Source organism: Musca autumnalis, unplaced genomic scaffold (assembly GCF_047663935.1).
Source record: "Musca autumnalis isolate F117 unplaced genomic scaffold, ASM4766393v1 scaffold_4, whole genome shotgun sequence".
Taxonomy (NCBI): domain Eukaryota; kingdom Metazoa; phylum Arthropoda; class Insecta; order Diptera; family Muscidae; genus Musca; species Musca autumnalis.
This window is the reverse complement of record NW_027411977.1, coordinates 231,370,101-231,387,630: the sequence shown is the minus strand read 5'-3', so window position 1 is coordinate 231,387,630 and position 17,530 is coordinate 231,370,101. Positions and strand designations below refer to the sequence as shown.

Here is a 17,530-nt window from a genome sequence, read left to right as displayed (position 1 = left end):
AAATTATTATATTATGTTTAATTTATAATAATAGATAAAAGTTAAGTTAAGTTATTATAAATTACTTTTTCGTTATTAAATATTTATTTTATTTATAATATTTACAAAAAATTTATCTTTTTCACTTATTTCTATAGTATAAATATTATTTTATTTATGTAAAAAATATTAAAAAAAATAATAAAATATTTACATTAAAATTGTTGAGGATATTTTTGTCTTTATAAAGCTTTACACTTTGTGCCTTTTTTGGGTGAGAGTATGAGACTGTCTTTTTTTACTTTTTTGGTTTGGATTTATATATACATATCATTTTAATTTTTATATATATCTCATGGAAGTACAACTTTCATGTTCCACGAAATTTTCTGCCCCCAAATATTTTTGGTTTTGTTTCTTCTTGATTTTTGGTTCTATTATTTTTCTAGTTTTGGTTTTCATTACAAAAGAAAAATGTTATCTTTGGTTGTTGTTGTCGTCTTTCTACCCATTTCTTTTATATTCATAAATTTATAGTTAAGAATTTAGTTATAATTTAATACGAAATATTTGTATAAGATTACCTTAGGGTCTAACAAGTGCTTTATCTATTAACACTAAATTGGTATCACCGTATTTGGTCATATTCAGTTTTTCTGCAGGACTATTCTTTTTCGTTTGTGTGTGCCATGTTAGGATCTGGAAGGAAAAGAAACAGGAAATATAAAATTAAAAGGTAATAAAAAGTCCTATAGAACTTTGAAAGATATTCAAAAAATATCCTGGTTTCTCTTCACTAATGGACCTTATAAAGGCAACACATATTTATATAAAAATGTGAAAACATATATAACAAACAACACTTTATTAATAATTTTCATTTAATTTAAACATTTCTTCAAAATACAGCAAATTAAGAAAGACTTTCCTTTCCAACTAATATGAATATCTAAGAATATTTCAAAAGAATTGAAATTTTATGAGATTTCCAATACGATTTCAAATTTCATTCCAAAGAATACAAAATAGCTGCATATGTCCACTTTCATTTGCATTTTTCAGATCAAAAATCGGTTAAAAACCCTTGAAGATATTGCCAATTTAGCAAAAAAACTCCTCTATTAATAATACTCATACGCACCAATGGACATAATTTAAAAATTCAATATTATTGGAATGAAGTAGAATTTTTAGAAAATTAAAACTGAAATCGAATGGAAATAATAAAGGCTACATGTCTTAACTAATCTTATACCGAAACATTTTCATATAGATTGGATTTGAAATGATTTGGCCGGGGAATCGAACCCACGACCTTTAGTGTGCAAGGCGGGTGTGCATACCATTGCACAACGGTGGCTCCCAATAAGTACAATGCATTAATTTCATGTACACAAAAATAAATGAAATATTCCTCCAAAATATTGCGTAGTTGCAAAAGAATTTCCATTGCAACTAATATGAATATGTGAATATTTCAAAAGAATTGAAATTTTATGAGATTTCCAATAAGATTTAAAATTTCATTCCAAAGAATACAAAATAGTTGCATATGTCCAGTTTCCTTTACATTTTTCAGATCGCAGATCGGTTAAAATCTCTTGAAGATATTGGCATTTTACTAAAACTACTCCTCTATTAATAATACTCATACGCACTAATGGACATAATTTAAAAATTCAATATTATTGAAATGAAGTAACATTTTTTGATAATTCAAACTGAAATCCAATGGAAATAACAAAGACTCCATATCCTAACTAATCTGATGCCGAAACATTTTCATATAGATTGTAGTTGAAATGATTTTGTATACTATTACTAGGCATATGAGAAGGTTATTTAGAGACCAGAAAATGTGGCTTTTTTCGAGGGTCTTTAAAATTCAAGTACGAATTTATCTTGATTTTATTTTACCCGAATTATAGAGGGCAACTAAAGGTCATCATACTTGTTTTAAGTCTACAAAGAACCATTGTAGATCTTAAACCAAGGCAACGGACATTTTTAGATGGTCTTAGTAAAGCATCTTAGAAGAACATTCACACCTGCATTCTTGAGGCAACTGTTTTGCAAAATGGACATTAATCAGCAGCACGGCAAAGTGACTGAAGACCGAAATAGACATCATCTTGATCCACAAACCCTGCATAACTGCAAAGCGACTGTTTCTGAATTTCTTCAAGTCCATACGAAATCGAAAAGTATGTCATGGTCTTGGCCCACAAGATTTAAATAAGCGACATTCAATGGAGATTAGGACTTATAAAGTTACCAGAAAGAACTGATATTGTATATTCTTTCCCAAATCTCCTAAATGAGGTAGATTCGAAAAGAGAGGGATTAAAAGACAACTAGGATGAAGCACAGCTGTAACAGAGCCAGAATGTTTACACACTCATATCACGCAGGCACTTTAAGATATATCACAGCTATTTTCATGCCTAACTCGGCTCACAAAAATGTGGCGTTCCGGCAGGTACCTCCTAAATCGCAAACAATGAAGGGGAAGTTCCGACCAGAACAAGTTGCGGTGATCCGTCAACTTCTTATCCAAATCACAATAAACAAACGTGAAGTGATTCTCTATAAAGGAGCCGTAGAAAGAAGTCTCCATAGACGAGTCCCTAAAAGTGTGCTGACGAGCACACAAGTTGAAATAAGTCTTTACTGACGATTTTAAGGGAAGTTCTTACACACGAATTGAAGGGAGTCCTCATTCAAAGACGAATGAGTAACATCATAAAAAGCAACATATGAAAATAAGTATATGCAGTTTTGTCAAAGAAATTACCGGTGTCCATTGAACGAGATAGTGATCCGGATCGTTCAATTGAAGGAGATTGCCCAACTCTAGTCTTTATACACGAGCTGAGGGGGTACTTATAGGTGATCTGAAGGAATTCTTTATATATAAGCTGAAGAAATTCTTATAGATGCGCTGAAAGGAGTCTTTAAATAGGAATTAAAGAGAGGATCTGAACAGTGTCATTTTCTGGATGAAAATACAAATAAAATTAATGAAGTCACCTATTTAATAAAATTTTCTCCTATATATTTTCTTAGACTTTAATTTTTATTGGTTTTCCAATCCGATTTTTAAATTCTTTAAAAAGAACAGAAACTTGCTGCACATGTCTAGTTTCATTTGCAATTTTCATATCGAAGATCGGTAAAGAAACCTTGAAGATATTGCCATTTTAGCAAAACAACTCGTCTATTAATAACACTCATACGCACTAGTGGACATCAATTAAAAATTCAATATTATTGAAATGGAGCCGAATTTTGGGAAAATTAAAAACGGAAATGGAAGGGTATGAAAGGGGGCTACATATTTTTCCTTATTCGACCCTAAAAATAGAAGTGTTGACCGAATTAAAACGCCAACAACATTACAATATTGAAGCCACTGATAGAACAATTTAAAGGCAGTTGTTACAGAGTACGAGTAGACATTGGGAGTTATCTGCTATAGCGTAGAATAACTTAAGACTCACCTAAAATATGTCGTTCGGATTCATCTAATACAGATTAGGTGCCGTTCGGAATAATCATCTATAGTGTATATGACATTCGGAGTAATCTACAATAGAATAGATGACGCACGAAATCATCTACTACAGAATAGATGACATTCGGAGTCATTAACTTTAGAGTAGATGTTGTTCGGAGTCGTCAACATTAAAGTAGATTACATACAGAGTCATCTACTATTGAATAGATGACGTTCGCAGTTATCTACTATAGAGTAGATGACGTTCGGAGTCATCTACCATAGAGTAGATGATGTTCGGAGTCATCTACAATAGAGTAGATGACGTTCGGAGTCATCTACTAAAGAGTAGATGTCGTTCGGAGTAATCTACTAAAGAGTAGATGTCGTTCGGAGTCATCTACAATAGAGTAGATAACATTCGGAGTCACTACAATAGAGTAGATAACATTCGGAGTCATATACAATAAAATAGATGGTTCGGAATCCTTCGCAGTCATCTACTAAGGAGTAGATGTCGTTCGAAGTCATCTACTATAGAGTAGATGACGTTCGGAGTCACCTACAATAGAGTAGATTACGTTCGGAGTCATCTAAAAATAGAGTAGATGACGTTCGGAGTCATCTACAATAGAGTAGATGACGTTCGGAGTCATCTACAATAGAATAGATGACGTTCGGAGTCATCTACAATAGAATATATGACATTCGGAGTCATCTACAATAGAGTAGATGAAGTTCGGAGTCATCTACAATAGAATAGATGACGTTCGGAGTCATCTACAATAGAGTAGATGACGTTCGGAGTCATCTAAAGTAGAGTATATAGCATTGGGAGTCATCTACAGTAGAGCAGATGACCTTCGGAGTCATCTACAATAGAGTAGATGACGTTCGGAGTCATCTACAATAGAGTAGATAACATTCGGAGTCATCTACTATAGAGTAGATGACGTTCGGAGTCATCTACAACAGAGTAGATGACGTTCGGAGTCATCTACAATAGAGTATATAACATTCGGAGTCATCTACAATAAAATAGATGGTTCGGAATCCTTCGCAGTCATCTACTAAGGAGTAGATGTCGTTCGAAGTCATCTACTATAGAGTAGATGACGTTCGGAGTCACCTACAATAGAGTAGATTACGTTCGGAGTCATCTAAAAATAGAGTAGATGACGTTCGGAGTCATCTACAATAGAGTAGATGACGTTCGGAGTCATCTACAATAGAATAGATGACGTTCGGAGTCATCTACAATAGAGTAGATGACGTTCGGAGTCATCTACAATAGAGTAGATGACGTTCTGAGTCATCTACAGTAGAGTACATGACGTTCGGAATCATTTACAATAAAGTAGATAACATTTGGAGTCATCTACAATAGAGTAGATGTCGTTCGCAGTCATCTACTATAGACTAGATGACGTTCGGAGTTATCTTTAATAGAGTAGATAACATTCGGAGTCATCTACAATAGAATAGATGACGTTCGGAGTCCTATACTATAGAGTGGATGACGTTCGGAGTCATCTGCAGTAGAGTAGATAACATTTGGAGTCATCTACCATAGAGTAGATGTCGTTCGCAGTCATCTACTATAGACTAGATGACGTTCGGAGTTATCTTTAATAGAGTAGATAACATTCGGAGTCATCTACAATAGAATAGATGACGTTCGGAGTCCTATACAATAGAATAGATGACGTTCGGAGTCATCTACAGGAGTCATCTACAATAGAATAGATGACGTTCAGAGTCATCTACAATAGACTAGATAACATTCGGAGTAATCTACAATAGAATAGATGACGTTCGGAGTCATCTACAATAGAGTAGATAACATTCGGAGTCATCTACTATAGAGTAGATGACGTTCGGAGTCATCTACAACAGAGTAGATGACGTTCGGAGTCATCTACAATAGAGTATATAACATTCGGAGTCATCTACTATAGAGTAGATGACGTTCCGAGTCATCTAAAATAGATTATATGACTTTCGGAGTCATCTACTATAGAGTAGATGTCGATCTCAGTCATCTACTATAGAGTAGATGTCGTTCTCCGTCATCTACTATAGAGTAGATGCCGTTTGAAGTCATCTACAATAGAGTATATGTCGTTCGCAGTCATCTACTACAACGTAGATGTCGTTCGCAGTCATCTACTACAACGTAGATGTCGATCTCAGTCATCTACTATAGAGTAGACGTCGTTCTCAGTCAGCTACTATAGAGTAGATGTCGTTCGCAGTCATCTATTATAGAGTAAATGGCGTTCGGAGCCAGCTACTATTGCGCAGATGCCGTTGAGGTTCATCTGCTATAGCGTAGCACAAGACCCGTTCCTCTATCCCTACATAAGTTATACTCCTTGATGTGTTCAGAAAACCCTTCCGAGAAAAAAGATTCCTCCTTATAGGGGAGGTTGCGTATTAGTACCACCAACCCTCATACTCACCTCTGTACAATTATTGGCTAATAGCTCAATTTCGGCATTATCCAAAGGCGCCAGACTTTTCAGGAAGCCATCTTCTTCATAACCCGCCTTAAAGGGCATTTTCGCTTTGGGTCTTTCATGCAGGAATCTCACGCTCACTGCAAATCCAGCCATATCCACAGGATATTTGCGGCCACCCAGCCAACCATCGTAGAAGCCAATAATTTTGCCATTTTTTACAATGGGACTGCTGACACCGTATTTGGTGACCAGGCCCACAGGCCACATTGAAACCTTTTTGGTATAGCGCATCTGGAAGAGAAGGGATCAAGTTAAACATATTACAGAGGGATCATTTAAGGGACCACCCACCTGTTCAAAAATGCTAATATCGTAGGTGTTATCATCATCGGCAAAATAGAAAACCCCCTCGGTGGCATTTTCCATCAGCCAACTAAGGCCGCGATTGCGATTGGAGACACCTCTGGGTTTGGCCTTTTTACTTTTGTATTCCTCTGGCATGGGAGCTGAAACAAAAAATCAAAATTTAAAGATTTCAAAAATACATATTTTTTTTTTTTAAACAAAACTCACCCAAAAAATACTCAAAAGGCACACCAATTCGATTTAACGTCTCTATCACCATCTCCGATGTTTTATTGGCATCCTCAATGACCAGCCACAACAAGTTGGCAACATGTTTCAGTGTATAACCCAAACGTGTTAATTCGGCCAATTGTTCGGGACGGCGATAAGTAGGTGTGATAATGTACAAGGGTGGCTAGAGAGAACAAAAAAGGAAAACAAAGAGAAGAAGAGGAGAGGCAGAACAATTACATGGCTGTTGAATATCAGAGTTGTGTTGAACAGAAAACAAAAAAACGGCCACCATTAAATTCCATTTAAAATAGGCCATTTTTATAAAAACAAGAGCTCATTTTAAACCATTCTGCTAATTACAATATACAAATTGAATAAATTAAACCAACAAAAAAAAGCACACACCAACAAACACCATGAAATAACTATGCAATTAAAAAAACGATTGCATGCAAATTTTCGAAGTGAATGGAACAAAAAAAAAACTTGAATAGTAAATTAATGCTCCAGAGCGGAAAACACAAAACAACAGAAGGATTTGCAAAAATATAACTACGAATACTAATGAATTTGTTTATGCTAAAATATGCCTAAGGGCCGGCGGGAGGTCGGCCGCCCATTTGTTATGGTGGGAAAATTATAATTAAGGCAAATTAAATTGTCATTATAACAAATGGGGGCCAATTAAAATTTTAATAGTTTTTTTCTTTAATAGCTACCAGAATTTTAGTATAATTTTGGGGCAGATAATATAAACATGAAAACATGTTTATCGGAGTCATTTATTATAGAGTAAATGACATTCGGAGTAATTTACTATAGAGTAAATGACGTTCGGAGTCATTAACTATAGAGTAAATGACGTTCGGAGTCATTTACTATAGAGCAAATGACGTTCGGAGTCATTTACTATAGAGTAAATGACGTTCGGAGTCATTTACTGTAGAGTGAATGACGTTTGGAGTCATTTTCTATAGAGTAAATGAAGTTCGGAGTCCATTACTTTAGAGTAAATGACGTTCGCAGTAATTTACTATCGAGTAAATGACGTTCGGAGTCATTTACTATCGAGTAAATGACGTTCGGGGTCATTTACTATAGACTAAATGACGTTCGGAGTCAATAACTATAGAGTAAATGACGTTCGGAGTCATTTATTGTAGAGTAAATGACGTCCGGCGTCATTTACTATAGATTAAATGACGTTCGGAGTCATTTACTATAGAGTAAATGACGTTCAGAGTCATTTACTATAGAGTAAATGACGTTCAGAGTCATTTACTATAGAGTAAAAGACGTTCGGAGTCATTTACTATAGAGTAAATGACGTTCGGAGTCATTTACTCTAGAGTAAATGACGTTCGGAGTCATTTACTATAGAGTAAATGACGTTCAGAGTCATTTACTATAGAGTAAATAACGTTAGGAGTCATTTACTATAGAGTTAATGACGTTCGGAGTAATTTACTTTAGAGTAAATGACGTTCGGAGTCATTTACTTTAGCGTAAATGACGTTCGGAGTGATTTACTATAGAGTACATGACGTACAGAGTCATTTACTATAGAGTAAATGACGTTCGGAGTCATTTACTATAGAGTAAATGACGTTCTGAGTCATTTACTATAGAGTAAATTACGTTCAGGGTCATTTACTATAGAGCAAATGAAGTTCGGAGTCATTTACTATAGAGTAAATGACGTTCTGAGTCATTTACTGTAGAGTAAATGACCTTCGGAGTCATTTACTGTAGAGTAAATGACCTTCGGAGTCATTTACTGTAGAGTAAATGACGTTCGGAGTCATTTACAATAGAGTAAATGACGTTCGGAGTCATTTGCTATAGAGTAAATGACGTTCGGAGTCATTTACTATAGAGTAAATGACGTTCGAAGTCATTTACTATAGAGTAAATGACGTTCGGTGTCCTTTACTATAGAGTAAATGACGTTCGGAGTCATTTACTATATAGTAAATGACGTTCGGAGTCATTTACTATATAGTAAATGACGTTCGGAGTCATTTACTGTATAGTAAATGACGTTCGGAGTCATTTACAATATAGTAAATGACGTTCCGAGTCATTTACTATAGAGTAAATGACGTTCAGAGTCATTTACTATAGAGTAAATGACGTTCAGAGTCAATTACTATAGAGTAAATGACGTTCGGAGTCATTAAGTATAGAGTAAATGACGTTCGGAGTCATTTACTATAGAGTAAATGACGTTCGGAGTCATTTACTGTAGACCAACTGACGTTCGGAGTCATTTACTGTAGAGTAAATGACGTTCAGGATCATTTACTGTAGAGTAAGTGACGTTCGGAGTCATTTACTTTAGAGTAAATCACGTTCGGAGCCATTTCGGAGTCATTTACTATAGAGCAAATGACGTTCGGAGTCATTTACTTTAGAGTAAATGGCGTTCGGAGTAATTTCCGAGTCATTTACTATAGGGCAAACGACGTTTAGAGTCATTTACTATAGAGTAGATGACTTTCGGAGTCATTTACTATAGAGTAAATGACGTTCGGAGTCATTTACTATAGAGTAAATGACGTTCGGAGTCATTTACTATAGAGTAAATGACGTTCGGAGTCATTTACTATAGAGTAAATGACGTTCGGAGTCATTTACTATAGAGTAAATGACGTTCGGAGTCATTTACTATAGAGTAAATGACGTTCGGAGTCATTTACTATTGAGTAAATGACGTTCGGAGTCATTTACTATGTAGTAAATGACGTTCGGAGTCATTTACTATAGAGCAAATGACGTTCGGAGTCATTTACTATAGAGTACAAGACGTTCGGAGTCATTAAGTATAGAGTAAATAACGTTCGGAGTCATTTACTATAGAGTAAATGACGTTCGGAGTCATTTACTATAGAGTAAATGACGTTCGGAGTCATTTACTATAGAGCAAATGACGTTCGGAGACATTTACTATAGAGTAAATGACGTTCGGAGTCATTTACTATGTAGTAAATGACGTTCGGAGTCATTTACTTTAGAGTAAATGACGTTTGGAATCATTTCGGAGTCATTTACTATAGAGCAAACGACGTTGGGAGTCATTTACTATAGAGCAAATGACGTTCGGAGACATTTACTATAGAGTAAATGACGTTCGGAGTTATTTCGGAGTCAATAACTATAGAGTAAATGACCTTCGGAGTCATTTACTATAGGTAAATGACGTTCGGAGTCATTTCGGAGTCAATAACTATAGAGTAAATGACGTTCGGAGTCACTTATTATAGAGCAAATGACGTTCGGAGTCATTTACTACAGAGTATATGACGTTTGGAGTCATTTACTTTAGAGTAAATGACGTTCGGAGTCATTTACTACAGGGTAAATGACGTTCGGAGTCATACACTATAGAGTAAATGACGTTCAGAGTCATACACTATAGAGTAAATGACGTTCGGAGTCATTTACTATAGAGTAAATGACATTCGCAGTCATTTACTATAGAGTACAAGACGTTCAGAGTCATTTACTATAGAGTACAAGACGTTCAGAGTCATTTACTATAGGGTAAATGACGTTCGGAGTCATTTACTATAGAGTAAATGACGTTCGGATTCATTTACTCTAGAGTACAAGACGTTCAGAGTCATTTACTATAGGGTAAATTACATTCGGAGTCATTTACTATAGAGTAAATGACTTTCGGAGTCATTTACTATAGAGTAAATGACGTTCGGAGTCATTTACTATAGAGTAAATGACGTTCGGAGTCATTTACTATAGAGTAAATGACGTTCGGAGTCATTTACTATAGAGTAAATGACGTTCGGAGTCATTTACTATAGAGTAAATGACGTTCGGAGTCATTTACTATAGAGTACAAGACGTTCGGAGTCATTAAGTATAGAGTAAATAACGTTCGGAGTCATTAAGTATAGAGTAAATGACGTTCGGAGTTATTTCGGAGTCATTTACTATAGAGCAAATGACGTTCAGAGTCATTTACTTTAGAGTAAATGACGTTCGGAATCACTTCGGAGTCATTTACTATAGAGCAAATGACGTTCGGAGTCATTTACTTTAGAGCAAATGACGTTCGGAGTCATTTACTTTAGAGTAAATGGCGTTCGGAGTTATTTCCGAGTCGTTTACTATAGAGCAAACGACGTTCGGAGTCATTTAATATAGAGTAGAAGACTTTCGGAGTCATCTACTTTAGAGTAGTTGACTTCCGTAGTTATCTACTATAGAGTCATCTACTATAGAGTAGATGACTTTCGTAGTCACCTACTGCAGTGAAGATGACTTTCGGAGTCGTCAGCTTTAGATGGGATGACTTTTGGGGTCATCTATGTAGCGTAGATTGCATTCGGAGTCATCTACTATAGCGTAGATGATTTCAAAGCCATCTTTGGAGTCGTCTTGTATGGATTATATGACTTCGGAGTCATCTACTATGCATATATGACTTTCGAAGGCAACAACTATACTATAGATGATTTTTCGGAGTCATATAATATAGAATATACGACTTTCGGAGTCTTCTACTATACCATAGATGGCTTTCGGTGTAATCTACTATAGCAAAAATGTTTTTCGGAGTCATCAACTATAGCATGGGTGACTTTCGGAGTCATCGACTATAGAGTAGATGACATTCAGAGTCATATACAATTGCGTAGAAGTCATCGGACTCATCTACTATGGAATAGATGACGTTCGGAGTCATCTACTATAGAGTAGTTGACATTCGGAGTCATTTACTATGGAGTGGATTACATTCGGAGTCATCTACTATGGAGTAGAGTATGTTCAGAGTCTTTTATTTTGGAGTAGATAACGTTCGGAGTCATATTATATGGAGTAGTTGAAATTCGGAGAAACCTACTATGGGGTAGATTTAATTTAGAGTCGTTTGCAATAAAAAGATGAATCTCGATTACTTTCGGAATCCTCTGTTGAACCATTTCCTTTCCTGTTGTTTTTGCCGGGCTAATCTTTCTTCCAAAAAAACGACAAACTTCTTTCCTTCTAAACCCCTGTGGATTATTGACATAGAAACCCGAAAAAAGCCACCACATTGTTGGCTCAACTGTGACATGCAATGGACACATAATCTCCAGGGTTTCCGAATGAAATGTTTTTCTTGCTGTTGTTTGGTAAGAGGGGAGGGTGTCGTTCTACGCAATTTTCTAATTAAATGCATGCAAAATTATTTATTTACATATTTGAGTAGTTTTGGCTGATTGTTGGTGCGGTTGTTGTTATCAACAACAACATCACAGCTACAACTGTTTGTCTGTCTGTGGCAGAGGAAGGCATATTTGTAACCCAAATATACAACAAAAAAACAAAAAATAAATAAATAAATAGAAAAATAAAACTAAATGCATTACAAAAAAGTGCAATGTGAAACCACACAATGGAGCTACCCAACCATCCATCCCTCCATCCATGGATAGGTGGTTAGGTGGGTGCATAAAAGATGATTCGTTTAGGGGGTATGCAACTGATTTGTATGCTCGTATGGATGGATGGATGTTGTTGTAGTTGATGCTGATGATGATTCGGATGTCATGATTATGGATTGCAATGACAATACTCGTAATGACCCGGTTAGGAAAACATGACACGGTTGATATATCCACAACCGTTGTTGTTGTTCGTGTTGTTGCTGTATTTTTCTGGTGTTGACGTTGTTGTTTATGTTGTTATTTATTATTCAAGTGATTTTATTGTAATTTTGTGTCAGTGTGTGTCGCTTATTTGTCTCTGCCGTCGGCTGATGGGGCCAAGTGGATAAACGAACAAAAACAACAAAAATATTACAAGGATAAATTAAATTGAGACGAAATGGGTCAATAATTGTAATGAAGGTCTTGTGCAAAGTGCAGATATTATGCTAAGCAATGATGTGGGAAGGGGGAGGGTGAGAGATTATGGCGTATAAAATATGCGTAAATTTTTAAAATAATTTCTGGAGCCTTTAATAGGCAACGTGGATTTTTTAAATAATTTTTCGAGCCTTCTACGGGCATCGTGGATTTTTTAAAAAATTTTTGGAGCCTTCTAGAGGCATCGTGGATTTTTTAAATAATTTTCGGAGCCTTCTACAGACATCGTGGATTTTTTAAATAATTTTTGGAGCCTTCTTAAGGCATCGTGGATTTTTTAAATAATTTTTGGAGCCTTCTTAAGGCATCGTGGATTTTTTAAATAATTTTTGGAGCCTTCTACAGACATCGTGGATTTTTTAAATAATTTTTGGAGCCTTCTTAAGGCATCGTGGATTTTTTAAATAATTTTTGGAGCCTTCTTAAGGCATCGTGGATTTTTTAAATAATTTTCGGAGCCTTCTACAGACATCGTGGATTTTTTAAATAATTTTTGGAGCCTTCTTAAGGCATCGTGGATTTTTTAAATAATTTTTGGAGCCTTCTTAAGGCATCGTGAATTTTTTAAATAATTTTTGGAGCCTTCTACAGACATCGTGGATTTTTTAAATAATTTTTGGAGCCTTCTTAAGGCATCGTGGATTTTTTAAATAATTTTTGGAGCCTTCTTAAGGCATCGTGGATTTTTTAAATAATTTTTGGAGCCTTCTTAAGGCCTCGTGGATTTTTTAAATAATTTTAAAAGCCTTCTACAGGCATCGTAGATTTTTTAAATAATTTTTGGAGCCTTCTTAAGGCATCGTGGATTTTTTTAATAATTTTTGGAACATTCTACAGGCATCGTGGATTTTTAAAACAATTTTTGGAGCCTACTACAGGCATTGTGGATTTTTTAAATATTTTTAAAAGCCTTCTGTAGGCAACGTGGATTTTTTAAATAATTTTAAAAGCCTTCTGTAGGCAACGTGGATTTTTTAAATAATTTTAAAAGCCTTCTACAGGCATCGTGGAATTTTTAAATAATTTTTAGATCCTTCTACAGGCACCTTGGATTTTTTAAAAAATTTTTGAAGCCTTCTACAAGCATCGTGGATTTTGTTTAATAATTTTTGGAGCCTTCTACAGGCATCGTGGATTTTTTAAATAATTTTTCGAGCCTTCTACAGGCAACGTGGATTTTTTTTAATAATTTTTCGAGCCTTCTACAGGCAACGTGGATTTTTTAAATAATTTTTCGAGCCTTACAAAGGCAACGTGGATTTTTTAAATAATTTTTGGAGCCTTACACAGGCAACGTGGATTTTTTAAATAATTTTTGGAGCCTGCTACAGACATTGTGGATTTTTAAATAATTTTTTGAGCCTTCTACAGGCATCGTGGATTCTTTAAATAATTTTTGGAGCCTTCTACAGGCATTGTGGATTGTTTAAATAATTTTTGGATCCTTCAACAGGCATCATGGATTTTTAAATAATTTTGGAGCCTTCTACAGGCATCGTGGATTCTTTAAATAATTTTTGGAGCCTTCTACAGGCATTGTGGATTTTTTAAATAATTTTTGGATCCTTCAACAGGCATCATGGATTTTTAAATAATTTTGGAGCCTTCTACAGGCAACGTGGATTTTTTAAATAATTTTTGAAGCCTTCTACAGGCATCGTGGATTTTTTAAATAATTTTTCGAGCCTTCTAAAGGCATCGTGGATTTTTTAAATAATTTTTCGAGCCTTCTAAAGGCATCGTGGATTTTTTAAATAATTTTTGGAGCCTTCTAAAGGCATCGTGGATTTTTTAAATAATTTTTGGAGCCTTACAAAGGCATCAAAAGTTTTTTAAATAATTTTTGGAGCCTTCTACAGGCATTGTGGATTATTTTTAAATAATTTTTGGAGCCTTCTATAGGCATCGTGGATTTTTTAAATAATTTTTGGAGCCTTCTACATGCGTCGTGGATTTTTTAAATAATTTTTGGAGCCTTCTACAGGCATCGTGGATTTTTTAAATAATTTTTCGAGCCTTTTGCAGGCAGCGTGGATTTTTTAAATAATTTTTCGAGCCTTCTACAGGCAACGTGGATTTTTTAAATAATTTTTGAAGCCTTCTACAGGCATCGTGGATTCTTTAACTAATTTTTGGTGCCTTGTACAGGAATCGTGGATTATTTTAATCATTTTTATAGCTTCCTAAAGGGATCGTGGATTTTTTAAATAATTTTTGGAGCCTTCTACAGGCATCGTGGATTTTTTAAATAATTTTTGGAGCCTTCTAAAGGCATCGTTGATTTTTTAAATAATTTTTGGAGCCTTGTAAAGGCATCGTGGATTTTTTAAAAAATTTTTGGAGCCTTCTAAAGGCATCGTGGATTTTTTAAATAATTTTTGGAGCCTTCTAAAGGCATCGTGGATTTTTTTAAATAATTTTTGGAGCCGGGTAAAAGCATCGTGGATTTTTTAAATAATTTTTGGAGCCGTGTAAAGGCATCGTGGATTTTTTAAATAATTTTTGGAGCCTTCTAAAGGCATCGTTGATTTTTTAAATAATTTTTGGAGCCTTGTAAAGGCATCGTGGATTTTTTAAAAAATTTTTGGAGCCTTCTAAAGGCATCGTGGATTTTTTAAATAATTTTTGGAGCCTTCTAAAGGCATCGTGGATTTTTTTAAATAATTTTTGGAGCCGGGTAAAAGCATCGTGGATTTTTTAAATAATTTTTGGAGCCGTGTAAAGGCATCGTGGATTTTTTAAATAATTTTTAGAGGCTTCTAGAGGCAACATGGATTTTTTAAATAATTTTTAGAGGCTTCTAGAAGCAACGTGGATTTTTTAAATAATTTTTAGAGGCTTCTAGAAGCAACGTGGATTTTTTAAATAATTTTTCGAGTCTTCTACAGGCAACGTGGATTTTTTAAATAATTTTTCGAGTCTTCTACAGGCAACGTGGATTTTTTAAATAATTTTTCGAGCCTTCTACAGGCATCGTGGATTTTTTAAATAATTTTTCGAGCCTTCTACAGGCATCGTGGATTTTTTAAATAATTTTTGGAGCCTTCTACAGGCATCGTGGATTTTTTAAATAATTTTTGCATCCTTCTTCAGTCATCGTGGATTTTTTAAATAATTTTTCGAGCCTTCTACAGGCATCGTGGATTTTTTAAATAATTTTTCGAGCCTTCTACAGGCATCGTGGATTTTTTAAATAATTTTTCGAGCCTTCTACAGGCATCGTGGATTTTTTAAATAATTTTTGGAGCCTTCTACAGGCATCGTGGATTTTTTAAATAATTTTTGCATCCTTCTTCAGGCATCGTGGATTTTTCTAAATAATTTTTGGAGCCTTCTACAGGCATCGTGGATTTTTTAAATAATTTTTGCATCCTTCTTCAGGCATCGTGGATTTTTCTAAATAATTTTTGGAGCCTTCTACAGGCATCGTGGATTTTTAAAACAATTTTTGGAGCCTACTACAGGCATTGTGGATTTTTTAAATATTTTTAAAAGCCTTCTGTAGGCAACGTGGATTTTTTAAATAATTTTAAAAGCCTTCTGTAGGCAACGTGGATTTTTTAAATAATTTTAAAAGCCTTCTCGAAAATTATTTAAAAAATCCACATTGCCTACAGGATTTTTTAAATAATTTTTCGAGTCTTGTACAGACATCGTGGATTTTTTAAATAATTTTTGGAGCCTTCTATAGGTATCGTGGATAATTTTTCGAGCCTTCTACAGGCATCGTGGAATTTTTAAATAATTTTTAGATCCTTCTACAGGCACCTTGGATTTTTTAAAAAATTTTTGAAGCCTTCTACAAGCATCGTGGATTTTGTTTAATAATTTTTGGAGCCTTCTACAGGCATCGTGGATTTTTTAAATAATTTTTCGAGCCTTCTACAGGCAACGTGGATTTTTTTTAATAATTTTTCGAGCCTTCTACAGGCAACGTGGATTTTTTAAATAATTTTTCGAGCCTTACAAAGGCAACGTGGATTTTTTAAATAATTTTTGGAGCCTTACACAGGCAACGTGGATTTTTTAAATAATTTTTGGAGCCTGCTACAGACATTGTGGATTTTTAAATAATTTTTTGAGCCTTCTACAGGCATCGTGGATTCTTTAAATAATTTTTGGAGCCTTCTACAGGCATTGTGGATTGTTTAAATAATTTTTGGATCCTTCAACAGGCATCATGGATTTTTAAATAATTTTGGAGCCTTCTACAGGCATCGTGGATTCTTTAAATAATTTTTGGAGCCTTCTACAGGCATTGTGGATTTTTTAAATAATTTTTGGATCCTTCAACAGGCATCATGGATTTTTAAATAATTTTGGAGCCTTCTACAGGCAACGTGGATTTTTTAAATAATTTTTGAAGCCTTCTACAGGCATCGTGGATTTTTTAAATAATTTTTCGAGCCTTCTAAAGGCATCGTGGATTTTTTAAATAATTTTTGGAGCCTTCTAAAGGCATCGTGGATTTTTTAAATAATTTTTGGAGCCTTCTAAAGGCATCGTGGATTTTTTAAATAATTTTTGGAGCCTTACAAAGGCATCAAAAGTTTTTTAAATAATTTTTGGAGCCTTCTACAGGCATTGTGGATTATTTTTAAATAATTTTTGGAGCCTTCTATAGGCATCGTGGATTTTTTAAATAATTTTTGGAGCCTTCTACAGGCGTCGTGGATTTTTTAAATAATTTTTGGAGCCTTCTACAGGCATCGTGGATTTTTTAAATAATTTTTCGAGCCTTTTGCAGGCAGCGTGGATTTTTTAAATAATTTTTCGAGCCTTCTACAGGCAACGTGGATTTTTTAAATAATTTTTGAAGCCTTCTACAGGCATCGTGGATTCTTTAACTAATTTTTGGTGCCTTGTACAGGAATCGTGGATTATTTTAATCATTTTTATAGCTTCCTAAAGGGATCGTGGATTTTTTAAATAATTTTTGGAGCCTTCTACAGGCATCGTGGATTTTTTAAATAATTTTTGGAGCCTTCTAAAGGCATCGTTGATTTTTTAAATAATTTTTGGAGCCTTGTAAAGGCATCGTGGATTTTTTAAAAAATTTTTGGAGCCTTCTAAAGGCATCGTGGATTTTTTAAATAATTTTTGGAGCCTTCTAAAGGCATCGTGGATTTTTTTAAATAATTTTT

General features: G+C 34.6%; 1 protein-coding gene across 3 annotated transcripts in view; it reads right to left on the bottom strand.

The window, feature by feature from the left end:
* Positions 1 to 381: 381 nt before the first annotated feature.
* The window catches only part of GlcAT-P (Glucuronyltransferase P), a 197,918-nt gene continuing 180,769 nt past the window's right edge, over positions 382 to 17,530 (bottom strand). For 2 of the 3 annotated variants that reach the window (XM_073981362.1, XM_073981364.1), the window contains exons 6-9: positions 6,511 to 6,697; positions 6,289 to 6,443; positions 5,938 to 6,228; positions 429 to 678 (exon numbers count right to left, since the gene is read on the bottom strand). In XM_073981362.1, the coding sequence (XP_073837463.1) occupies positions 565 to 678; positions 5,938 to 6,228; positions 6,289 to 6,443; positions 6,511 to 6,697 (747 nt within the window). In that variant the 3' untranslated portion in view covers positions 429 to 564. Of the gene's footprint in view, positions 679 to 5,937; positions 6,229 to 6,288; positions 6,444 to 6,510; positions 6,698 to 17,530 lie in introns of all 3 variants that reach the window. The other variant, XM_073981363.1, reaches the window with a different exon arrangement.